General features: G+C 39.2%; 1 protein-coding gene across 1 annotated transcript; it reads right to left on the reverse strand.

The window, feature by feature from the left end:
- Positions 1–535: 535 nt before the first annotated feature.
- On the reverse strand, positions 536–26,076 carry SNTN (sentan, cilia apical structure protein). The gene is made up of 4 exons (XM_036737572.1): positions 25,967–26,076; positions 25,262–25,296; positions 5,203–5,342; positions 536–694 (listed from the first exon to the last, which is right to left on the reverse strand). The coding sequence occupies exons 1-4, from the start codon at positions 26,074–26,076 to the stop codon at positions 536–538; spliced, it is 444 nt and encodes a 147-aa protein (XP_036593467.1).
- Positions 26,077–27,060: the final 984 nt, after the last annotated feature.

The following is a 27,060-nucleotide window of genomic DNA, read 5'->3' on the forward strand; positions in this document are numbered from 1 at the left end:
GTACTCTTAGAAACCAGGATATAGTTAATGCTAGACATTGCCTTCAGACTTCCACCATTAAAGGGAGAAAGAAGTGTGATACAACACTGCGGATATCAGAGACGGATCTGAAATGTAACAGAACCAGCCCAATAAGGAGATTTTGTTTTGTTTTTGTTTTTTACAACAGGCAGTACAACAGTACAACAGTAGAGTGTAAGCTCTTTGAGGTCAAGAAGTATTTCTTTTCATTTCCCCCACTTTGCATCCCTAGTGTCCAGCACAGTATAAAGAGTGTGACAAACGTTTAATAAATGCTTATTGTTCTTGTATTCCATTTTTTGAGCCATTGCCCTCATTAAGCAACAAAAGCAAACTAACAAAAAACAGGTTAATAACTAAACATTCAATTTCACAAAAGAGTTTTTACAATTGAAATATTTCCTGTATTACGTAACCTTTGACAAATCGGCAATTGATAAAAAATCAGGTGGCAGCACCCCTAATCACCATCTTTCACTGCCTGGGTGTCCTCCAGCCATTCTGACATGCCATTTCACTTGGGGATTTTTGATGTCCAGATTTCTTGGAGCAGATCCGACATTAGAGTAATACTTAAGAGCAAGATCATGAAATCTTCAAAACCCAGTTTATTCTCTGTTTGCTCCTCAAGCTCAGAAAGGAGCTCTTTGTACTTGGGTTTGTTTTCTTGTCCCTGTGAGAATAACAATTAAAAAAAATCCTCAGAACACTGTTGACACCCGATGTTTGTAGGTGTTCATAGATTTTCAATTTAAAAAAATTTAATCAGCTTGGTTGTATGATTAGTGCCTAGAAAACACTCACACAGGTCTGTATTTCTGGGTTCAAGAATATTTTTCCCTCATCTCCACCAAATAAGATTGCCAAGAGCTCTGAAATATAATTGCCGAGAGAAAATATATGTGCTTTGGAAGACCTTCCACATTCAATTCGCTCATAAATCAAATCCAAACACACAGTTCATATAAACAGAAAGATTGACGGTACAAATATGAATCACATTATTAATGGAGGGCCTCTTCGTATCAGTCTACAACTCATGAATAATCTTTCCTGCTAACACTGCAAACATTAAGGTCATTCCACTCAGTATCCTAGCTATTTGCGTTCTTGTTTATCATCTTTGGCTTAATCACCAAATGCTCACCCACATTCTAATTGTCAAAAATAATCATGGTAATGACTAAAGAATATCTCTTGAAATCCCCAGAGAGAATATAGCTTCTGCACACAGGGTCACACCCTATTTCTTGATTCCAATCAGAGGCCAGGTCATTGTTATTCTGCTTTCACCCTTGTCCCATTTCTCCAGTCATATTCTAAATTCCAGCCAAGCTGCTCTGCTGGCTATTCCATGTATAATTTCCCATCTCATTGCCTTTGTCCAGACTATCACACCTATCTTGTATGTCCTCCATTGAGACAAATGATTATTAATACTAATAACTTGAGGAGATTCAGATTTCCTCCTTTTTCTTTTATCTTCATTTCAAGACCTCAGTCTCTGAAGGTTGAGCTAACCTTCTTCTCTGTCCAGACCTCACCCAGCTAGGGCAGCCATTGTGCTCTACTTTTGTTTGGGTGGGGAGGTATTCTTGGAATAGATTACCCAGGGCTGTGGGTCACTTAAGAAGTAAATGACATAATCAAAGTTCAGGTCCAGCTCCTCATTATAATATTCATTCTTTCATTAATTGTTAATCAATTAGAATTGATTGCCACCCTTGGAAACCCCAAAGGGTGGGGAACACCAATGGGCATATAAACCATGAGCCCACTACCATGATTATCTTTGGTCAAAGAAAGCAATGGCCAAATATCCATTTTTTTATTAAAATGCTGGTGTTATTAATGAAACGATTAAATTACCCAGAAATTGTCTCTCAAACCTTTTCAAACACCACACCCTCTTCAGCACCACTACTTCTTGGATTCCCTAGTGCCTTTCAAGATTCAGTTCAGGTGATATCTCCTACTCAAAGCCTTTCCTGACTCCTCAACTGTCTGCAGCTTCCTCTTGCAATTATGGTTTTATTTTGTATATGATTTCATATCTGCTGATTTGTATTCAATAGACTGTATGATCCTGGAGGGCCTGGGTTATTTCATTTGCTTAGATCCTTTCCCAAGCACAGCGTACATACATAGTTGGTGCCTAATAAATGCTTACTGAATGGATGGATGAAATAGACGTGATTGTCTTTCTCCTCTAAGGCCACGGTTCTCCACAACGTTATAGCACTCTATGACTAAATGGAGACATGGTGGTTGTTTCTATACTGTGTTAAAATATCCTATAGACTTGGCAAAAATACAGGGAACTTTAGCAAAAAAAAATATAAAACATTGCAGTAAAAAATTCAATCAGTTTTATCAAAAGCCCAAGTCAGACTGGCTGCCTGACATGATGTAGATGATGTTTGGTTCAGTTTTTGACTGAATTGACAGATTTTTGGGCTTTGTTTGGAAATGATGGGTTTTTCAAGCAATGAACTGGTGGGGTGCCCTACTCACCTGTCTGATCAGAGAAGCATATCTTTTACACTTCCCTCAGGACCTATTTTGTGAGGTCCTATGGAGAACTGTGTGAGGGAAAATACATGGTGTGATGGTAATTCCTGCTCTTCATAATTCTGGAAATTCTCGTGTTTTGTATTGGAATATGAAGAAGATTATAGGATGGAAGACAGGGGAGAAGAGGATGATTTGCCAATCCCAATCTGATTTCACTTTTACATGAAGATGAATGGTGGTCAGTTGGATTACATTTCTAGGGCTATTTGCTTCTGGGACTTAGTCCATAGATGGTCCCTATTAGCCTATATTTCCTTCTTTCTTCCTTCTTGCTTGTAGAGGACACTTATTTTCAATCAAATAGGATATAACAAGATGCCTTAGACATTTTCACTAATGCCACCAAGGAGTCCCAGGGCAAGAGGGGTTCCCCAGAGTCCATTGAAATAAAGTTTCCTCATTTGGAAGGTAGGTCCAACATAACAAGTAGCACCATCAAATTGGGGACTTGTATATTTATTTATATGAGATATGACTGTTAACTTTCTTCTGTTTATCCCACACTAAGGACAGACTAGCTACAAATCCAAAGAATCTTGGATTGGAAGGGACCTCAGAAGTCATGGAGTCTAATCCATATATAAACAGGAATTCCCCTGGCATGACTAACAAGTGGTTGTCCAGCTTCTACCTGAAGCTACTTAGTAACTGGGAGCTCACTCTTACCCAAAGTGGTTCTACCATTAGACTATTCTAATAATCTTTCCTTACACTAAACTTAAGCTTGCCTCTCTGCAATTTACCCACATTATTTATGGGACAGAGATTTAGAGATGGAAGGGACCTCATCTAGTCTTAACCCTCATTCAGCAGCTGAGAAAAATGAATCCAAGAGAAGTGAAGTGATTTACCCAAGGTCATGCAGGCAACATTAGAGATTTGAACCCATACCCCAGAAAGACAGTGCTCTTTTGGATATACCATGCTGTCTCTGCTCCTTTTTATGTCCTCTAGAGCCAAGCAGAATAAATCCATGTTCCGCATGACAACCAGTCAAGTTGTTGAAGATAGCAATCAGGTCTCCCTTGTCTTTGCTTCTCCAGGCTAAACATCCCAAATTCCTTCAAGTGTTTATCATACGGCATTATTTTCAGTCCTCTCACTATCCTGGTTGCTTTCTTCTGGATATGCTCTAATTTAGGGGTTCTTGATTTTTGTTTTCTATACCTCTTTGGCAGTTTGGTGAATCCTATGGCTCCTTCCTCAGAATAATGTTTTTAAATATCTGAAGGAAATGCTAAATTTCAGTTAGTGAAAATGAAGATGTAATTTTTTCCCATCCAATTTCATGGGCTTCCAGTTTAAGAACTGCTCTGGTATGTTATTGTCCTTTACAAATTGTGGTTCCTATGAACTGAAACAAAATTGCACATGTGGTCTGTCCAGGATGGATGACAGTTGGATTATCACCTTCTTTATTCAAACACCACTGTCTATGTGAAACTATTCCCATCCCTCTGACTCCTTTTATCCTCACTAAACTACTTTGTGTGTGTACCTGTGTGTGTGCACATTATGATAGATTGTAAGTTCCTGAAGAGCAGGGTCTAATTCTTTGTACCCACTGACCACTTGGTATATATTTTCTATGTTCTTAATTATATGTATTCTATCTCCCTCATTAGAATGTGAACTCCTTGATGGCCCATATGGGAATTTGTTCTGCTTGACTATGCATATTTGTTATAAGGAGTTTGTTTGGAGGGGGGGCAGAATTGAGAGGGAGAGAAAATACATGCTTGTTAATTGAAATAATAATAAAAAAGTGAGTTCCTTAAGGGAAGGGAAATGTTTTTGCCTTTTTTTGCACCCACAGGCTAGCACAGTTGCCTGTCATGCAGTAAGAACTTTATAAATGCTTGTTGACTGATTGACTATGAGCTTAAAAACCATCAATTGATTATTCTGAATCCTGTTTGCTGCTTAATGCAGCCTAAGGTCACCATAACTTATTTGGGTGTCATGTCATATTATTGATGTATATCAAGGTTGTAATCCCCCACAATGCCCAGTCGTTTCTCACCATGACCCACTGTCTATCCATCCCTCCTTCAACCTGAACTTGTGCTGTTGATTTCTTGAATCCGAGGCTAGGACTTTTAAATTATTCTAATTCAGTTCCATCTCCCTGGATTCCACTAATAATGCTAGCCTTAATTTTAAATAGTTCCTGTTTAAATTTCTTGACCATCCCAATCTGCAATCTTGGATCTCTAGAGATGGTGATGAATACCAATAAGGCAACCTATCCAACTGCTTTCCATTACATTGTCTTGTTTTAATAAGTCCCTGAGGATTTGACAGAGTATCACATAAATGACTCGCTATGACTCACTGGAAACAGACACCCACCAGGCCCAGAATTAAGTAAAAATTTTAAAGGGCAAATATTAAAAGACACATCCTCTAAGGAAAATCACCCAAAGATAACACTTTATTTACTGGTGGAAAGTTTTCCCCAAAGTAGTTATTCTTTTTATTATCTTCCTATATGCAGGGTTTCTATGAGGCCAATGAAAAGCAAATCTTGATTTAAGATAGGGAATGTCCCTCTAGCAAAGTCATATTTGTGGCTCGGACACTGCCTGTGCACTTTAATCTTCTTACCTGGATGAAATTCATAAACTGGGTCTTCAGTAAGTTTTTGGCGACAGATTTACTGAGTTTACCATCTGGGTCAGAAGAGTTATTATAAATCAGAGCTGCAGTAGCAAAGGCTTTCTCCAAGTCTGAGCTTTTCCCCAGAGCTATAAAAGAGATTACATGCAAAGCTGTGTTACATGATGGAAAATGAGATCTAGAGACATAAGACCTATCTTTTCTTTTCTTTTCCTTTTTTTGCTGTGCTTGCATTGTTTACTTTTTCCACAACTCCATGTAAATATTTTTGACATTCTTTAAAAAGTTTTGTGTTCCAAATTCTCTGCCTACCTTCTTCTCCCCTCCTTGAGAAGACAAATATAGATTATACATGTGCAGTCATGTGAAACACATTTCCGTACAAGCCTTGTTGCAAAAGAGAACACAGAACAAACCTCCCCCCAAAAAATAAATAAAAAAATTTAAAATGTATGCTTTGATCCACATTTAGACTCCCTCAGTTCTTTCTCTGGAGGGAGATAGCATTTTTTTATTATAAGTCCTTCAGAATTGTCTTGGATCATTGTATTGCTGAAAAAAGCTGAGGCATTCATAGATAATCATCATACAATATTGTTACTGTGTACAATGTTCTCCTGGTTCTGTTCATTTCATTTTGCATTAGTTCATACAAGTCTTTCTAGGTTTTTTTCTGAAACTATCCTGCTTGTTATTTCTTATAGCACAATAGTATTTCATTACAATCATATACCAGAACTTGTTCAGCCATTCCCCAATTGATGAGCAATTTCTAATTCTTTGCCCCACAAAAAGAACTTTTTAAAACATTTTTATACATATAGATCCTTTTGCTTTTCCTTTTCCTTAGATCTCTTTGAGATACAGATCTAGTAGTGATATTTCTGGGTTAAAGGCTATGCACAATTTTATAGCCCTTTGGGCATAGTTCCAAACTGTTCTTCAGAATGGTTGGATCTGTTCACAACTCCACCAAGAATGCATTAGTGTCCCATTTTTTCCAAGACTCCTCCAGGATTTGTCATTTAAAATTTTTTCTGGTTATGTTAGCCAATCTGATAGGTATGGGGGAGTATCTCAGCATTGTTTTAATTTTAATTTCTCTAATTAATAGTGATACATAGCATTTTTTCAAATGACTATAGACAATTTTGATTTCTTTTTCTGAAAATTATCTGTTCATATCCTTTGACCATTTATTAATTGGGGAATGACTTGTATTCTTATAAATTTGACTCAATTCTATATGTATTTGAGAAATGGGTACTTTATAAGAAAAACTTGCTGCAAATCCCCCCTCCCCCCAGTTCTCCTATTTCTGTCTAATCTTGGTTCAATTGGTTTTGTTTGTGCAAAACCTTTTTAATATAATGTAATCAAAATTATCCATCTTATATGCCATAATGCTCACTATCTCTTGTTTGATCATAAATACTTCTCTTATCCATAGATATGACAGGTAAAATTTTCCACACTCTCCAAATTTGCTTATGTCTAAGTCATGTGCCCATTTTGAGTTTATCTTTATATACATTGTGAGATGTTGGTCTATACTAGTTTCTGCCAAATTGCTTTCCAGTTTTCTAAGCAATTTTTGTCAAATAATGAGTTCTTGTCCCCAAAACTTGGATCTTTGGATTTATCAAACACTAGACTATGATGATCATAGCCTACTGTGTATTTTATACTTAATCTATTCCACTGATCCTCTGCTCTATTACTTAGGCAGTACTAGATTGTTTTGGTGATTACTGGTTTGTCACCTTCTTCCACATTTTCTTCATTGATTTGCTTGATATTCTTGACCTTTTGTTCTTCTAGATGAATTTGTTTATTATTTTTTCTAGACTATAAAATGATTGTTGGGTAGTTTGGTATGACAATACCAAACTTAATTTAAGTGGTATTGTCATTTTTATTATATTGGTTTGGTTTAGTCGTGAACAATTAATATTTCTCCAGTTGCTTAGATCTGACTTTATTTGTGTGAAAAGTATTTCGTCACAGTGTTTATACAGTTCCTGGGTTTGTCTTAGAAGATAGACTCCTCAGTATTGTCTAAAATTATTTTAAATGGAATTTTACATTTTATCTCTTGCTGTCAGACTTTGTTGGGAAAATATAGAAATGCTGGTGATTTATGTGGATTTATTTTATATCCTGCAATTTTGCTGAAGTTGTCAATTATTTCAACTAGGTTTTAGTTGATTCTCTAAGTATACCATCATATCATCTGCAAAGAGTGAAAGTTTTGTTTCCCAGAACCAAAGGAATGAAAAAATGAAAGACAATGTGAAATATCTCATTGGAAAAACCACTGACCTGGAAAATAGATCCAGGAGAGATAATTTAAAAATTATTGGACTACCTGAAAGTCATGATCAAAAAAAGAGGCTAGATATCATCTTTCAAGAAATTATCAAGGAGAATTGCCCTGATATTCTACATCTGGAGGGTAAAATAGAAATTGAAAGAATCCACAGATTGCCTCCTCAAATAGATCCCAAAAAGAAAACTCCTAGGAACATTGTCGCCAAATTCCAGAGCTCCCAGATCAAGGAGAAAATACTGCAAGCAGCCAGAAAGAAACAATTTGAATACTGTGGAAAAACAATCAGGATATTACAGGATCTGGCAGCTTCCACATTAAGGGCTTGGAATATGATATTCTGGAGGTCAATGGAGCTAGGATTAAAACCAAGAACCACCTACCCAGCAAAACAGAGTATCATGCTCCAAGGCAAAATATGGATTTTCAATAAAATAGAGGACTTTCGAGCTTTCTCAGTGAAAAGACCAGAGCTGAATAGAAAATTTGACTTTCAAACACAAGAATAAAGAGAAGCATGAAAAGGGGAACAAGAAAGAGAAATCACAAGGAACTTACTAAAGTTGAACTGTTTTGTTTACATTCCTACATGGAAAGACAATGTGTATAATTCATGAGACCTCAGTATTAGGGTAGCTGAAGGGAATATACATATTTATCTTTATCTATCTATCTATGTGTGTGTGTGTGTGTGTGTGTGTGTGTGTGTGTGTGTGTGTGTATGTATAGACAGAGAGCACAGGGTGAGTTTTATATGAAGGGATGATATCTACATTCCTACATAGAAAGATGATATGTATGATTCATGAGACCTCAATATCATAGTAGCTGAAAGGAATATGCATATATATGTGTGTGTATACATAAAAAGAAAAGTTTTGTTTCCTCATTGCCTATTCTAATTCCTGTAATTTCTTTTTCTTCTATTACTGCTATAGTTAGCATTTTTAGCACAATGTTGAATAATAGTGGTGATAATGGGCATCCTTGCTTCACCCCTCTTATTTGGAAGACTTCTAGCTTATCTCTGTTTCAGACAATGTTTGCTGATGGTTTTAAATTGAGGGTACTTACCATTTTAAGGAAAGTTCCATTTATTCCTATGCTTTCTAGTTTTATTTTAAATAGGAATACATTATATTTTGCCAAAAGTATTTTTTGGCCTCTATCTATTGAGATTATCATATTATTTTTGTTGTTTTTGTTATTGAGATGGTCAATTGCACTGATGGTTTTCCTAATATTGAACCAGCATTGCATTCCTTGTATGAAGCCCATCTTCTCATAAGGTATGATCTCTGTGATATATTGTGGTAATGTCCTCGCTATCTTTATGTACAATTTTTGCATCAACGTTCATTAGGGAAATTGGTCCATAGGTTTTTTTCCTCTCTGTTTTTGTTCTTTCTGGTCTAGGTATCAGTGAAATATTTGTGTTTAAAAAGAAAAAAAGGAATTTGGTAGGGCTCCTTCTTTGTCTATTTCTCCAAATCGTTAATATAGTATTGAAATTAATTGTTCTTTAAATATTTGGTAGAATTAACCTGTGAATCCATGTGGTTCCAGTGAGATTTTCTTAAGAAGCTCATTGATGGCTTGTTTGATTTCTTTTTCTAAGATAGGGTTATTTATTTTATTTCCTCTTCCATTATGTTGGATAATGTGTATTCTTGTAACTATTCATCCATTTCACTTAAGTGTTAGATTTATCAGCATATAATTTGTCAAAATAACTCCTAATAATTGCTTTAATTTCCTCTTTGTTGGCAGTGAATGAATTATTTTTATCTTTGATACTGGTGATTTAATTTTCCTCTTTCCTTTTTTAATCAAATTAACCAATGATTTATCTTTTTTTTTCATAAAGTCAGCCTCTAGTTTTATTTATTTGTTCAATGCTTTTCTTACTTCCATTTTATTAATCTCTATTTTGATTTTTGAATTTCCAATTTGGTGTTTAATGGGAGATTTTAATTTTTCTTTTCTTGGCTTTCTTAGTGGCATGTCCAATTCATCAATCTATTCTTTCTCTTTAGAAATATAAAATTTCCCTAAGTACTGCTTTGGCTACATCTCATAAATTTTGGTATGTTGCCTCATTGTTGTCATTCTCTTTGGTGAAATTACTGACTGTTTCTATGATTTGTTCTTCGACTCACTCATTCTTTAGGATCAGATCATTTGTTTTCCAATTAATTTTAATCTATATTCCCATAGTGCTTGATTGAATGCAATTTTTGTTGTATTATGGTGTAAGAAGGATACATTTATTTTTTTCTGCTTTTCTGCATTTGGTTGTGACGTTTTTATGCCCTAATATATTGTCAGTTTTTGTGAAGGTGCCATGTATAGCTGAGAAAAAGGTATACACCTTTTTATTCCCATTCCATTTTTCTCCAGAAGTTCATCATATTGAAATTTCTGAAATTCTATTCATCACCTTAACTTTTTTTTGATTGTTTCATGCTTAGATTTATGAGAGGGAAATGTTGAGGTCCCCACTAGCCTAGTTTTACTATTTCCTTCTATAACTCATTTAACTTTTTTTTTAAAAAATTCAAATGCTATGCCATTTAGTACATGTATGTTTAGTATTGTTATTACTTCATTGTCTATGGTACCTTTTAGCAAAATGTGTTTTCCTTGCTTATCTCTTTTAATTAGAACTATTTTAGTTTTTACTTTATCCAAAATCATGACTTCTAAACCTGAATTCTTTTTTACTTCAGCTGCAACACAATAGATTCTGCTCCAGCCCCTTACCTTTATTCTGTGTGTTTCTGTCTGCTTCAAATGTGCTTCTTATTTTTTTAAGGAGGATCTTTTTTAAATTTAATATTTTTAGTTTTCAGCATTGATTTTCACAAGAGTTTAAATTACAAATTTTCTCCCAATTTCTACCCTCCCCCCACTCCAAGATGGCATATATTCTGGTTTCCCTGTTCCCCAGTCAGCCCTCCCTTCTGTCACCCCACTCCCCCCCAATCCCCTTTTTCCCTTGCTTTCTTGTAGGGCAAGGTAGATTTCTATGGCCAATTGCCTGTAAATCTTATTTCCTAGTTGCATGCAAAAACTTTTTGGACATCTGTTTTTAAAATTTTGAGTTCCAAATTCTCTCCCCTCTTCCCTCCCCACCCACCCTCCCTAAGAAGTCAAGCAGTTCAACATAGGCCATGTGTGTATCATTATGTAAAACCCTTCCACAATACTCATGTTGTGAAAGACTAACTTTATTTTGCTCCTTCCTATCCTATCCCCCTTTATTCATTTTTCTCCCTTTACCCTGTCCATTTTCAAAAGTGTTTGTTTTTATTACCTCCTCCCCCATCTGCCCTCCCTTCTATTGTGCCCCTTTTTTTATCTCCTTCCTCCTTCTTTCCTGTGGGGTAAGACACCCAGTTGAGTGTGTATGTTATTCCCTCCTCAGGTCAAATGTATTGAGAGCAAGATTCGCTCATTCCCCCTCACCTGCCCCCTCTTCCCTTCCTACAGAACTGCTTTTTCTTGCTACTTTTATGAGAGATAATTTACACCATTCTATCTCTCCCTTTCTCCCACTCTCAATATATTCTTCTCTCATCCCTTAATTTGATTTTATTTTTTTAGATATCATCCCTTCATATAAAACTCACCCTGTGCCCTCTGTCTATACATACACACACACACACACACACACACACACACACACACACACATAGATAGATAGATAAAGATAAATATGTATATTCCCTTCAGCTACCCTAATACTGAGGTCTCATGAATTATACACATTGTCTTTCCATGTAGGAATGTAAACAAAACAGTTCAACTTTAGTAAGTTCCTTGTGATTTCTCTTTCTTGTTCCCCTTTTCATGCTTCTCTTTATTCTTGTGTTTGAAAGTCAAATTTTCTATTCAGCTCTGGTCTTTTCACTGAGAAAGCTCGAAAGTCCTCTATTTTATTGAAAATCCATATTTTGCCTTGGAGCATGATACTCAGTTTTGCTGGGTAGGTGATTCTTGGTTTTAATCCTGGCTCCACTGACCTCCAGAATATCATATTCGAAGCCCTTCAATTCCTTAATGTAGAAGCTGCTAGATCTTGTGTTATCCTGATTGTGTTTCCACAATACTCAGATTGTTTCTTTCTGGCTGCTTGCAGTATTTTCTCCTTGATCTGGGAGCTCTGGAATTTGGCAACAATATTCCTAGGAGTTTTCTTTTTGGGATCTTTTTCAGGAGGTGATTGGTGAATTCTTTAATTTCTATTTTACCCTTTGTCTCTAGAATACCAGGGCAGTTCTCCTTGATAATGTCTTGAAAGATGATATCTAGCCTCTTTTTTTGATCATGACTTTCAGGTAGTCCAATAATTTTTAAATTATCCCTCCTGGATCTATTTTCCAGGTCAGTGGCTTTTCCAATAAGATATTTCACATTGTCTTCCATTTTTCATTCCTTTGGTTCTGTTTTTATAATATCTTGATTTCTCATCAAGTCACTAGCTTCCACTTGCTCTAATCTAATTTTTAAGGTAGTATTTTCTTCAGTGGTCTTTTGGACCTCCTTTTCCATTTGGCTAATTCTGCCTTTCAAGGCATTTTTCTCCTCGTTGGCTTTTTGGAGCTCTTTTGTCATTTGAGTTAGTCTATTTTTAACATGTTATTTTCTTCAGTATGTTTTTGGGTCTCCTTTAGCCAGTCATTGACTTGTTTTTCTCACATCACTGTCATTTCTCCTTCCAAGTTTTCCTCTACCTCTCTAACTTGCTTTTCCAAATCCTTTTTGAGCTCTTCCATGGCCTGAGACCAGTTCATGTTTTTCTTGGAGGCTTTTGATGTAGGCTCTTTGACTTTGTTGACTTCTTCTGACTGTATGTTTTGGTCTTCTTTGTCACCAAAAAGATTCCATAGTCTGAGTCTGAATCTGAGTATGTTTTTACTGCCTGGTCGTGTTCCCAGCCAACTTAATTGACCCTTGAGTTTTTTGTAGGGGTATTACTGCTTGTAGAGTATAGAGCACTTTGTCCCAAGCTTGGAGGGATGTGCTGTTGTTTTCAGAGCTATTTCTACACTGCAAGCTCTGCCACATCAGCACTCCTCCTCCCCCAAGAACTGCCAACCCAGACCAGACTCAGATCTAAGCTGGCTCTGCACTCCTGCTTTGATCCTCCACTTAATTCCTCCCTCCAGTTGCAGGAAGCAACTGCAGCTGTACTTCTGTAGCTGCGCGACCTCCACTGCCCCTTGGGCAGTGGCTGAACCCAAACTCCTTCAACTCTGCCCCCCGCAACTTTTCCCATTAACCTTCTCTGTTGTCTTTGGTGTTTGTGGGTTGAGAAGTCTTGTAACTGCCACAGCTCACTGATTCAGGGTGCTAGGGCCTGTTCCGCCTGGCTCCTGGTCTGGTTGGTCTGGGCAAAGCCCACTCTGGGCTCTGCTCCAACTGGCTCCCAGCTCTATGCACAATAGACCTTACCCAGTGACCATCCAGGCTGTCCGGAGCTGGAGCCCTGCTTCCCTCTGCTATTTTGTGGGTTCTGCTGTTCTAGAATTTGTTCAGAGCCATTTTTATAGGTGTTTGGAGGGACCTGGGGGGGAGCTCACACAAGTCCCTGCTTTCCAGATGCCATCTTGGCTCCGCCCCACCCTAAGGAGCAAATGTGTTTCTTATAAATAAACTATTGTAGGATTCTGGTTTTTAATCTACTTTGCCATTCATTTCCATTTTATGGATAAGTTTTTCCCATTCCCATTCCAAGTTACGAGTATTAACTGCATATTTCCTTCCATCTTATTTTCCCTGTTTATCCTTCTCTCTCTCTCTCTCTCTCTCTCTCTCTCTCTCTCTCTCTCTCTCTCTCCCTGTAACCAGAATGGCCTTTGTTTTCTTTGGATGACTCAGCTTACCTCATTGAGCCTCTGGATGCTGTGGCTTGCTCTTCCGGGGCAGGAAGCCCAGAGAGCATGTCAGGAAGCAGAAAACCTCCTGTGTGATGAGTCATGGGGCTGGCTGAGGGGAGGTGTTAACCTCTACGCTAGGGGAGGGGCCAAGTCAAGAACCAATCGGCCCTGGTCATTCAGGCGGTGCTTGATGATGTCAAAAACTCTATAAGAGGGGAGAGGACAGCTTGAAGCTTTCTCTTTCCTCTTCCGGTTGGTGTGGGAAGCAGCAGCAAGCAAGCATGACTCTGGGCCAGCCCTTGCTCTTGGGCCAAGCCCAGATGTTGGTAACTATGAATTGTATCGGGTCTGTCTGTTGATATTTGTAATTTGTTTGTATTTTGGTTTTGAGGTTCGGGATGCTGGTTTGTTTTTCCCCCGAACTAAATGAATATTTTGAGCCTCAGGGTGCTGGTTTTTTCCCCTGAAGTAAGTCAATGAATCTGTATTTGGTCTGTCTCTTGATGCTTGTCTGTATGCTCCCCTGAACTCACCGAATGCTAACTGAATGCTGGCGTTTTCCCCTGAACTAAATGATTGTTGTCTGTATGCTAACTGAATGCTGGATTAAAGTAAGCTGGTCAACCCCTTCACCGTGCTTTCCTTGTTTAAGCAGATAAAAAGAACCTGTGCTTTCCCGGCAGCCTACTGGGTCCTGGCAGCTCCCTGGGTGCCAGCTGTGGGGGAGGGATCTTACGCCCCCACCAAAGCTGCTAGCTGGGTTGTTAAAACACTCCCTTTTTACCCTGTCTCTCCTCAAAAGTCTGTTTTACCTCCCTTATTCTGCCCTTCTTCTATCTTCTCTCCATTTTCTCTTGTCCCTTTCCCCTCCTTCTTTCGTGCTGGGTAAAATAGATTTCTATACCCAGCTGAGCATGTAAGTTATTTCCTCTTCGAGCTAATGCCAATGAGAGTAAAGTTCCAGCATTGCCTGCTACCCCTCCCATCTTCCTGTCCACTATTCAAGTTCTTCCTTTTATACCTCTTTTATGTGAGACAATTAAGAGCTATCTGTTCTGAAGGAGCAGGGGAGAAGATGAGGATGCAATATAGTAGGTATGTTGTTTCCTGTGAAATAACATGTGCTGGACTGATCCTTTATTGGTCCTTTGTAGCTCACTTGATCGGTATGAGTGGGCACAGTGATGAGAATGTTTTACTGACTTCTTCCATACAAATTTGCACTCTGTGAATGGCTGATGGGAAAGCCATATATATGGTCATATATGATATATGGTCATATATCAATTAATCAATCATTCAGAATTTATTTAGAGCTACTATGTGCCAGGCACTGGGCTAGGCACTGTGGACACAAAGACAAAGAATGAAAAATTCTTGCTCTCGAGGAGCTAATATTCTTTCAAGGAAGACAATAAGGATATACATACATACATATACAGATATACATATATATATGTGCGTGTGTTTGTATGCATATGCACCTAGAATAAGGATAAAGAGAATAAATACAAATAAATATGAGAAAAGTAAATAAATATATTAGGATGTCAGTTCCTTGAGATTAGGGACTATCTTGCCTTTCTATTTGTATCCTCAACATTTAGCACAGTTTTTCGCATACAGTAGGTCTTAAATGCTTTTTCTCTTATTCATTCATATAAGGTTGTTGAGGGAGGGGAATGAAAATGATAAAAACCAGGGACATCAGGATTCAAACTTAGGTCCTCCTGCTCTAAATCTCTTATCACTGCCCTAAGTGCTCTCTCTTTTTCTCCCTATGCTATAATTCTTGTGATGCCATGCATGGCATATTATGGTGGCCATTACAAATGGAATGTGTGCTAGGGTGAGACTGATGGTGGCTGGGACCTGAAAGCTGCAGCTTTAGAATGACTGACTTTTGGCCTTGGGTCTCATTCCTTTGTGCCATCATGGGCTACCCATGGTTATCTGTGCTACTGCAGAGTCATGTCAGGCTGTACATGGTGGGCACTGCAGTTGGGGAATGAAGAAAAGGTAAATAGTAGAATTAGAGCCAATTAGCCTGAATTGCACAAGCTCAGAGTGGTACTGTGGAAAAAGAACTCTGGATTTAGAGGGGCAGAGAAAACGAGTTGAAATCTCAGTTGTGCCAGTTTCTAACTGTGTAACTTGGGGCAGGTCACTTAATTTCTCTGGCCTCAGGCTGATCATGTATAAAATGATGAGTTTGAACCCAAGGGCCTCTATGGTCCTTCTGGCTCAAAATCTGTGGTCCTATATGTGACATTGTATACATCATATCTCTGAGCCTCAGTTTCCTCATCTGTAAAGTGAAAGATTTGACTTAATGACCTCTAAGGTCCCTTGCAACTCAAAATCTATGATCCTATCTGTGACCTAGTACAAGCCCCATCACCTTTCAGGGCCTCGTTATATCTATGAAGAAGGCCTCTATGCTCCCGTCTTGATCTAAATCTCAGATCCTAATACCCATTCCTATAGCAAAGTGTCCAGGGTTAGGCATATTTGGCACTGCTGCCTCACCTTGGCCTTCAATGGATGGGCATGTGTATTGAGAACACTGATTTATTACTCCTTTGGATACTGTCTCATCAGCTAGTCTAGACTATTCACCTTTAACCCTACTCCCTGGCTTCTTAGCTTCTCTCTCTGCTCTGCCACAAGATCCCTATGATCCTAGTGCTAATGTATCCTCTGCCTTCCCTTGGCTATAGCCAGTACACTTATTTTGGGGATGATGCCCATGACATAGTGAATGACCTTTCTTTTTTCTCAGCCGAAATGAATTGGGCTTGGCAGGTGTATTTCTGAATGTATTAAGCAATAAATTTTTGACTGTATTAATTAAGAAATACACATATCAATGCCTTCCAAAGGGAAAGAATTTGTCTCTTCATGTGTTTAATTTTTAAACTTTAGTACGTATAGAATGTCTGTAGTTATGAGTCTGCCTGGCTGAGAGATGAGCTGTGCTTTATAAATAGATCAGCCTTTAAGAGGCAGACAGCTTCTGGAAAAAAAATCGCTTCTTTGAGGTAAACATGCTCTCTCTAATTGGCCTAGCAAGCCTCTTGTTTTGACCTGTTTTTAGGACTGAGAAGCTTGGTTGCTTTCATACCACTTGCAAAGAATAATTAGGCATAGTGATCTAAGACCTGAGCACGTTAGAACTTGATATGACCTTAGTGATCACAGAATTGGAACTCCTCATCTACAAATGAGGAAGATGAGATGTGGAGAGACTCAACGACACAAGATCATGAACTTCTAGATAGAAGGGGCCTTAAAGATTATCTTGTCCAGTTTTCTTCTTTTGCAAATGAGAACTCTGAGCCCTTCAGAGATTAAGTGGTTTGTCGAAGGTCATTGGATCATGGATTTAGAGCCCAAAGGGGCCTAGAGACCTAGTTCCATCACTGAGTTCTATAGATGAAGAATTTGAGCCCTGGAGAAACTGAGGCTTGAGTTCTTTCTCAGATGGTATAGAGCATAACCCATTCATTCTTGACTATCATAGATCAATCAGTCAATCTACAAGTACTTATGTAAGCACCTACTACGTGCCAAGCACTGCACAGTACTAAACACTGTGTACACAAAGAAAGACAAAAGACAGTCCCTGCCCCTAAGGGATTCTAATGGAGGAGATGACATGCCAACAGTTTCATACAAATAAGCTGAAGGGGAGATATATACCCTGGCATTAAGGAGTACAGGGACAGATTTATCCTAGAAGCTGGGTGGTTGTTGTCTGTGTCTTCCCTTAAGTTCACCACAGTAGGACTACTCAACATGTTGAGTAGCTTCTTTGATTTCTTTGGACATTTCAAGAATACCAATGCAGCACACAGTGTGTCCACTGATTATGTGACTTTCAGTCAAGAAATTGACAAGCATTTATTAGGTACCTACTATGTGGCAGGGACATTGCTAGGTGCTGGGGGTACAAGACCAAAGAACAAAATGATTTCCATTCTCGAGAGTTTACATTCAATTGAGGAAGATAACATGTACATGTATAAGCCTGCATAAAATTTAGTTACAATAAATGTGAGATGGTTTAGGGAGAGAGGGCAGTAGAAAATGGGGGGGGTCAACTTGAGTTTGAGTTCATTTTGAATACAGTAAGGGATGGGGGCATAATGAGAGAAGGGAGATAGACACTTCCATGGCATCCACTGTGTGCCAGGCATCGTGCTAAGTGCTTTACAAATATTAGAAGGTGCTGTTATTATGCTCACTTTACAGGTGAGGAAACTGAGGCAAACAGAGGCTAAGTGACGTATGCAGGGTCACATAGCTAGTGTCTGAAGCTCTATAGTTCAGCACTTCTTAAACTGTGGGTTGTGACACCATATGGGGTCATGAAAAATTTGGCAACAGTAAAGGTTTCTGTAAGCATGATGACCAAAAATTAATTAAAAATCAAAGACGTAATGAATCCAAGGCGTTTCTGGCAGCGCTTGCCCATGCTGTATCAGGCTACTTCACTGCATCCTTGGTTCTGAACACAAAGCATACGCACTTTTCAGTGCATGTGCCCTCAGACCATGCAAATGCCAACAAATGTCACTGAAACTTAAAAAAGGGTTTCAAGTGGAAAAAGCTTAAGAAGCCCTGGTCTATATGAAGTCCAGTTTTCCTGACTCCAGGCACTACACCACCAGCTGCCTTCACAGGTGAGGAGAGAGAACATTTCGAGAGTGAGAGATGGCCAGTACAAAAGTTTAGAGATGAGAGATGAAGCATCATGTGTGATGACCAGCAGGAAGGCAATTTGGTTGAACGGTAGAGGCTTGTTTGAGGTTTCAGAGCTAGTAAATGAGAGTGTGAAAAGTCAAACCCAGAAATTTTGATTGATGGTCTGGTGCTTTCCCCATATACCAACTATTCAGCCACATATGGAATTTTTGACTTCTTTAGACAAGGGAGAAATAATCACCAGAAAGCTGGAAAGAGTGCTTGGACTGTGTCCGTGGGATGAATTTGCAGAAACATCCATTGTTTTGGAAGAGCTGCTTCCACAGAGTCTCTAACTAATGACTGGAAAAGCTTTGCTGTGGTTCAGCTGTGTATGACTCTGTGAGTCTGTATGGGGTTTTCTTAGCAAAGCTACTACAGTGCTTTGCCATTTCCTTCTCCAGTGGAGTAAGGCAGACAGAGATTAAGTGGCTTGCCCAGAGTCACCCAGCAAGTGATTATCTGAGGCTAGATTTGAACTCAGGTCTTCCTGACTCCAGGCCACATTTTCTATCCACTGAGTCATCTAGTTGTCTCAACTGAAAAAGCTAGTGGTATACATACATAGGAACATGAAAGTGTGATTTGTCCAATCCACTAAAGATATTTGAGTTAGAGTGGATTCCAAGGGTGGGGAAGCTTCTGATCTGAGCACCTCCACTTTCCAAAGTCCTAAAGCTGCACTTCCTGAATGGTTAAGTTTGCTGATTTCTGCATTTGAATTATGACTTCAGCAAATTTCATGGATCTCCTGCTAGCTCATGACTAGCTAAATTTCTTTTTGTTGCAAACAGAATTAACAAGGGTACTGTGAACTAAGCCAAAGCAATAATCATGTCGTTGTGTGGTTCAGGTGGTACCTGGCATTTTGTGGAAATGATTAGTTGTTTCTTTAAAAGGGTTATCAGAGAGGTTGCAATGGGGATGCATTGCTTGGATGCTTGGATGCATTGGTCTCGAGGGTCAGCGTAGTTTAGTGGGCAGAATGCTGAACTTTGAGTCAAGAAAACCTATGTTCTTTGACACTCTATAATTAACTACCTGTGTGACCCTGAGCAAGTCACTTAGCCTCTGTGGGACTCATCTGTGAAATGGGAATGTAGGAATAATGATAGTGACAGACTTATAGGCCTATTGAGAGGCTCGAATGAAACTGTTTTGCAAACCTTACGGTCCCCATGTACTTATCAACTACTGACATGAAGAGGTTGGACAAAGGAACCTCTCTTTTCAGCAGCTTGAGGCCAAGGACTCTTTTTGCCTCTCTTTGTATCCTCAGCACATAGCACAGCATCTGTCACAGTCAACACTTAGTTAATCCTTTTTGATGATTGATTTTGCAATTTTATGTATTTTTATCAAGGATGACATAGGTTGTATACACCTAACTGGAAAATGCAACTTATTCTCAACTGATTTCTGTGGGATGCATTATTTTGGTTCTTGGGCTTGTCAATGTTTAAATTCTTCCCTATTTTTTTTCTCCCACTGATCTTGGTCTTCCACTCTGAAAGTGAATAAAAGAAAGCAGAGAAATGCACAGCCTACAGAAGGATGGAGGAGCCAGAAAATTGGGCTCAGCCAGTGGTAGGCTCTCAACCATGATTTCCGTACCATGCCATCCTTCCTATGAGATAAAATTTTTAAAAAGTACTTATCACGGAGCATTCTGGGAAGATGGCGCAGTAGGTCAGAAAATTCCAAGCTCTCGAGATTTTTCCCCGCAAAAGAGTTAAAATAGCACCTTAGGGCAAACAAAGTGCGGGTGGAGACAAAGAAAAATAGGGGCACAACCGAGGTCTTTCTCCGACAGTTTGAGAAGGTCAGAAGAAAAACCCCAGGACTAGGTTTGGTCCTAGAACAGTAAACACCCCCAGGCTAGGTTCCATTTTAACACAAGCCGGGAAGCCACTTAAATAACTAGCGGCGAGACCCGGGGTTAGTTGGTCTGAGAGGCTGGCTCAGCCCCAGCCACTGAAACTTTTCACCCTGGGATAGTGAGGGGAGTTCTGCGTTTGAGCCCAGGAAGACTGCGGGAACCTCTGCAGACCAGGGACGCCAGATTCAGCTGTGTTGTGAGGAGTGGTGGGGTCGAGAAGGACCCAGCACACGCCCGGTGAGTGCAGAAGCGGGGGTGGGGGGGGGGTGGTAGAAAGCCTCTGACTGTGGGCACCTACAGAAGGTTGGCGTTTTGGCTTTGGTTCCAGGCTAGAGGAGAGAACTAAAGATCTGGGGCAAGAGGCACCAGTTCCCATACCCCAGGGCTAGAGGTATTATTATAAAAAAAAAATGCACAGGCAAAGGAGAAAGAATCTAGCTACAGAAACCTATTACAGGAATAGAGATGACCAGGGTTCATCCTCAGAGGAGGACATTGAAGTAAAGAAACTCCGAAAGAGCAACATCAAATGGTCACTTGCCCAAAAAGAATTTATAGAAGATCTTAAAAAACACTTTAAAAATCAAACAACAGAGGTGGAGGAAAAACTAAAAAACAAAACAAAACAAAAAAAAAACTAAAAATAATCCAAGAAAAACAAGAAGGTTATGAAAGGAAAATCAACCAATTAGAAAAGGAGATCCAGAATTGCAAGGAGGAAAATGTCACTTTGAAAATTAGAATTGGGCAAAGTGAAGTCAGTGAAATTATAAGAGATCAAGAAATAATTAAACAAAACATGAATAATGAAAAAAAGAAGAGAAAGTAAAACATCTTTTTTTGTTTGTTTTTGGGCAGGACAATTGGCGTTAAGTGACTTGCCCAAGGTCACACAGCTAGTACATGTGTCAAGTGTCTGAGGCCAGCTTTGAACTAAGGTCCTCCTGACTTCAGGGCCAGTGCTCCACTCACTGCACCACCTAGGTGCCCCAGAAAGTGAAACATCTTATAAGAAAAACAACAGATTTGGAGAATAGATCAAAAAGAGAAAATATAAAAATAGTTGGAGTAACTGAAAGTCATGATGAAAAAAAGAATCTTGATCCAATAATACAAGAAATAATTAAAGAAAAGTGTCCTGAAGCATTAGAACAAGGCAGGGAAGTAGAAATAGAAAAAATCCATCGCACACCACTTAAAAGAGATCCTAGGAGGAAAACTCATAGGAATATCATAGTCAAATTCCCCTGCCCTCCTATTACTTGCTTTCCCCCCTCCAAGGATCCCTCCCCTGTCCTCCCATTCCCATTAATCTAAACACCCTTCACCTATTCCCTCATTCTCCCAGCTCAAGATTAAAATATTAAAAGCGTCAAGATTAAAACAATTCAAATGTGATGGTGCCACAATTAGAATTACACAAGACTTAGCAGCAGAGACATTAAAGGACTGCAGGTCTTGGAACACAACATATAGAAGAGCAAAAGACCTGGGGCTCCAGCCAAAAATATCATACCCTTCAAATTTCAGTATAAAAATGGACATTTAACAAACCCTCAGACTTTCAAGAATTTGTTAAAAAAAATCCTCAACTTAATAGAAGATTCAACATACAAGAACCAAGAGAAACATAAGGTACACACCAAAGACTGACTATAAGGGATTCATAAGAACACACTGCTTACCTTTTATATAACATAAAATGTTAAATGTATGTCTAACATTCTTATTAATAATTGTTGACTTCATAAGAAAGAGGGGGATAAACCTATGATACGAATTTAAAAGCAACTAAATTTAGAAGCAACTAAAACAGTAACTATTTTATACAAAAGAGGTACAAGAAGAAGAAAGGATACAGAGGATTTAGATGGTGGAGGAAGGATGGTAGTTCTGGTAACCTACTTTCATTGGGAATGGGTTTAAGAGGAAACAATACATATATATTTAGAAGAGTATAAAAGTCTTCTAAATTTAGAAGAAATAAAATGATAGGGGTATAGTAGGGGGAAAGGACAAGGGAGGGATTTTTAGAGGGGAGAATGAGGGAATAGGTGAAGGGTGTTTAGATTAATGGGAATGGGAGGACAGGGGAGGGATCCTTGGAGGGGGGAAAGCAAGTAATAGGAGGGCAGGGTGGTTGGTGGCGGAGGGGGGTAGGCAAGTAATAGGAAGGTGATGTAGCAGGTAGAAGTGAAGTAGAGGAGTCAGGAAGGACAGGAAACAAAAGATACGTACAAACATAAAAACAAGGATCAGGAGCAGATTGTGTTTGGGAAAGTAAATGTCTATATATGCGTGTATATATGTATAAGTGTATATGTATATATCTGTATGTGTACGTATATATCAAGACATATCTAAATTATATTGTGGCCTTCTGGGGGGGGGTGGGGAGAGGGAGAAAAAGGACAAAGTTAAAAAGTGCGCAGCAGAGAACAAAAGAAAACACAAGGAAGCAAAGAAAAGATGGACTATTCCCAACACAAGGTGTATTATTTATCATATAGGCTTTCTTGAAATGAAATTTATTGTTACATATTTTGAATCCTCTCCTATGTTCTGCTATGCACATGATATGCTTTTTTCTTTCTTATTGTATATTTAAGTTTCAATATTTAAGTTTATGATATGTTTTTGTTTCTTTTCTCTGTTTTGTATTTGTGTTTTGGTAAAATAAAATAAACTGAAAAAAGTACTTATCACAATGTCTGACATATAGTAGGTGCTATCTAAATGCTCATTTCTTTCCCTATCCATTCTATTCCATTCTAGTCTCTAAGTTCTAGGCTCTGTGTTTGGTGTATAGATATATAAAGATCAAAATGAAACGGTCTGTCTTCTGGTAGTTTACATTTTCCTGGGGGGAGGGTGGTGATAAAACATGTTCATAGGAATTCCTCTGTTCTAAATTTTCAGATGATTCAAAGAGGTGATGTTCTGTTTGTTCTAGTGTTCCCTGACATTAGGTGCTGGATTCCCAATGCTATCTATGGAGGTAGAATTGTGGATGTAGAAAACTGGAGAGACAAGAGCAGCCATTGGGACATGCCCAGATGCCTTGCCCCGCCTTTTTGGTTGCCAGAGACTTGGGCTTGGGGAGATCAGCTCAGAAGGAGATTAAAAAAATACTTCCTTTGGCTCCAATTGTTCGTCCCCTTATGACTCAGCCCCTTAAGAGCCTGTGCTTGGTGAGGGGCACTCTGACCGAGATCTGACATAAAAGGTTAGCTGCTGATTCACGTATTAAAGTGCCCAGTGTGTAGAGGGTGAGAGCGAATATCACATAGTCCATAGTACGCTGAACTTGGAATAGGGAAGACCTGTGTCCAACTCCTGGCAAGTCACTTGACCCCTCAGTGCCTCAGGCAGCTCTGAAAACCTATAAATGACAGAGGAAATCCTGATCTGCAAGGGTAAGTGGAGTTTCCACACTGAAAGTTTCCTTTATCCAATGAAATCACAGATATGAGCCCAAAAAAGGCACAGTGCTTGGCACATAGTAGGCACCTAATGAATGCTTGTGCATTTTCTGATTTATTGCAACATGTAATACATATATATATATGTGTATATATATATATATGTATATATATATATGTGGAAAAATAGCCTTCTGAGCTTACGTGATGAGACAGTAGCAAATGTAACCACAGTAGGGATGGGAATTGGACCTGTGATTCCATTGATACAGAGTACTCCCAGGTGAGGAAATTCCTTCTACAAATGCAGGTTGTCACCTTCTCCACCACTTCTAGTCTTAGAGAGTTGCTGAGAGCATGAGGAAATTGAATGACTTGTCCAGGGTCACACAACCAGCATGTGTTAGAAGTGGGACTTGATCCCAAAATCAGAAAGGAAGGAAATAAGCATTAAGAACCTACTATGTGCTAGACACAGTGCTAAGTGCTTTACAATTATTATCCATTTGATTGTTACCATGTCTCTGGGAGGTAGGTTTTATTATCATCGGCATCTTATAGCTGAGAAAACTGAGGCATACAGATGTTAAATGACTTGTCTAGAGTCATAAAACTAATAAGTGCCTGAGGCAGGATTTGAACTCAGGTCCAGCAGGTTAATCACTAAACCTCCTAACTGCCTCAGGCTATAAAGTGCCCGGAGAAAGGTCAGACAAAATAGCCCGATGAGCTATTCAAAGGGAGCTGGAAGTCACTTGTGCTTTGAGGAATCAAGAAATAATTCAGGGAAGTGCCTTGGATGAAGGGAAGAAGGATAACAGACAAAGGTGAGGCAATGTGGATGCTGTTCCCAAAGTGAGGGGCAGCAGACCAAAAGGTTTGTAGGCACAACCACTCACCCTCAAAATAAATTAAATAAATTCCCAACACAACCAGCAGCAAGGACTTTATCATGGGTCCTAATCTCGTGATGACAGTCAGATTTCCGTGGGGAGAAAGCTTGAGGCAAGTGGTGTTGTATATTAGCTCCAGTGTCATACGACCTGAGTTCAAATGCTGCCTCTGGACAAGTCACCCAACTGCCATGGGCCTCAGTTTCCTTTTTTTGTAATAGAAGGACGTTGGACCACATGGCCACAGACATCCCTTCCAACTCGATGTTTGAGAGCTTAAAAGAGAACCTTAAAAGAAATCTAAGTCTTGCTGATCTGATAGAACAGGAAGAAAGACAACACTCAGTCAATTCTTGATAACACACAATGACTCATTATAAGAGCTTATATACCTTTTCCTTATACAGACATGTTGGAGGCAGTGGTAACCTTTTTATGGAAATTTTATCTGTAAGACTGGATTCGAATCAAACATAAGTGATTTGAAGCTTCTCTGCTCCATTCAGTAGAGAGATTTGAATTGATTGCAAGGAATCATGGAATTGGAGAGTGTTAGAACTGAAAGGGGCCTTAGAGGTCTTTGAACTCTATTTGAGGAAACTGAGGCCCAGAGAAACTCAGTGAGAATAGGTGGAAACGTCCTGAAACCACGCAGCTAATTACTGGCAGAACAGGACTAAATCCTAGGGCTCTGGCCTCCCATTCCAAGGCTGGTCTCTGAATTTGCTCAGGATTTCACATGTAGCATACTTTCCAACATTGGCCCCAGATGCTGGGTGCTCCAGAGGGATGCCCATGTGCATTATACTCTAATTTCTAGCATGGTATCATACTCTTTCAAGTCAGAGAGGATGTTTTATTAATCACACTTGTTTTTATCTCTCTCTACATCTTACCTTTCACAGAAGACAGTTGTTTAGATATTGGAATGCTGTCAATGAAAATGAAAGCTGGATTAAGATTCAGGGAGATTTAATTGGGAGATTGCCATGAAAAAAAAAATGAAAACAAAAAACCAACCCATCAACAAATTTCTACTTTCTTTCATGTAAACTATGATATGACCATGGCCTATTTAATCTTTTTTTCTTTCCCAAAAACCACAGAGCAAACCAGAAACAGCTCCCATTCTTGAAGTCTCTGTTAAAGACAGTACCCAATATGATAGAAGAGGGAAATGATTCTTTTTTCTCCCACTTGGAATCAATGGACATATTTTACACATTTGAATAGGCTGAAATAAGTTCCTCTTGCCATGGGTCAGTTGAGATGGCTTGTTTATCTTGCAGTAGATTTTATCTGGAAAATCATTAACAAAATTCTTCAACCTCAAATATTTCCCAGGAGGTGAGTTACATTAACTTGGGTTAATCAGATCATTCTCAGTTAATGGAGAGAAAAGGGTTTTTTGTTTTTAATTCTTTTTGAGGTCAAAGCTGCAAGACAGTCCTTGTGCTCTTTCAGTTCAATTTAAAGGTGAATTACTCGGTTAAAAGGCTCCAAGCTTGCAATCTACAAGCTTTGAGGCCTTTGACATTATTAACTCTTGGTACTGGAGCAGCAGGTCAGAATGAAAATGGAAGTGAAGAGGGACCACTGACCTTTTCGGCATCGTTGGAGGCAGGGAGGTTGCTGTAGGGGATGCCGAAGGATGGGCTTCCCCTCCGGAGCAGAGCTTTTGATCCCTAGTGCTGATGGTGCAGCCACACATTCTCTGGCCTCTTGTTGTCCCTGATCATCCCTAGGCAACAGCAACTAAGGGAGCTGACACAAGTGTGAGTGCTGTGTATACCATGGAAGAACAGAGGGCTGTATAATGAGCATACAAGCCCTGAAAATGCAACTTTCAGGCAATCTAAATAAACTCAACACACCAACCTGTGTGATAGATTGGGGGCAGTGTTAGAGATGAGTACAGTAATAAAGCCTGTCTGAGAATATCGTTGCACATTATAAATGTATCAAAGAGGCAACATGGTGTAATGAATGGCAAGCTAGCCTTAGAGTCTGGAAGAACTGGAGTCGACAATATCCAGTGGTGTCCTGGAGCTGGCCTCTGACTGGTGGGATAGAGGCAACTGTTCTGTGTGCCAGACACTGTGCTTAATGCTGGAGGTACAGTGACAAAAGTGATTTCACAAATAGTCCCTGCCCTCAGGGAGGTTCCTTTGAATGGAGGAGACAATATGAAGACAAAAGTATGTGCAGAATATATTCAAAATGAATACAGGGTAGTTTTGGGGGGAGCCAGTGCCAGCTACTGGGGAGACAAGGAAGGGATGAGAAGATATGAAGGGATTAAGACCTACACAGATGGAGGGAGTGCCCACATCAGGCTTAATACTTTGTGCTTCTCTTTCTACACTCTATGGCCCAGCCAAACTGCTTTCCTTCTGTTCTTCCCAGGGTGCTCTATCTCCCACCCCTGTGTCTTTGCCCATGCTATTCCTTATGCCTTGAGTGCCCTTTCTCCTTGTCTTTGTTTCTTAAGATCCATAGCTTCCTCCAAAGTTCTTTTTGGGCCGCTTCATATGGTGACCTTTCTTATTCTCCTCTCCACTAGCCCCCCGTTAGCACAATCTTTCTGTGTCTATATCTTTGTCCATCTATCTGTCTGTCTTCTTCTGCCTTATCCCTGTCTCTCTGTCTCTTTCATCTCTATCTCTATCTCTATCTTTTTCTGTCTCTCTGTCTC

The sequence above is a fragment of the Trichosurus vulpecula genome, chromosome 9, assembly GCF_011100635.1.
Source record: "Trichosurus vulpecula isolate mTriVul1 chromosome 9, mTriVul1.pri, whole genome shotgun sequence".
Taxonomy (NCBI): Eukaryota; Metazoa; Chordata; class Mammalia; order Diprotodontia; family Phalangeridae; genus Trichosurus; species Trichosurus vulpecula.

Coding starts and splice junctions, on each gene's coding strand:
- SNTN (XM_036737572.1), bottom strand. CDS start 26,076: ATGTGTGGCTGCACCATCAGCACTAGGGATCAAAAGCTCTGCTCCGGA. Junction 25,297..25,966: donor CCTCCAACGATGCCGAAAAG/GTCAGTGGTCCC, acceptor TTTCATTGACAG/CATTCCAATATCTAAACAAC. Junction 5,343..25,261: donor ACAACTGTCTTCTGTGAAAG/GTAAGATGTAGA, acceptor TCTCTTTTATAG/CTCTGGGGAAAAGCTCAGAC.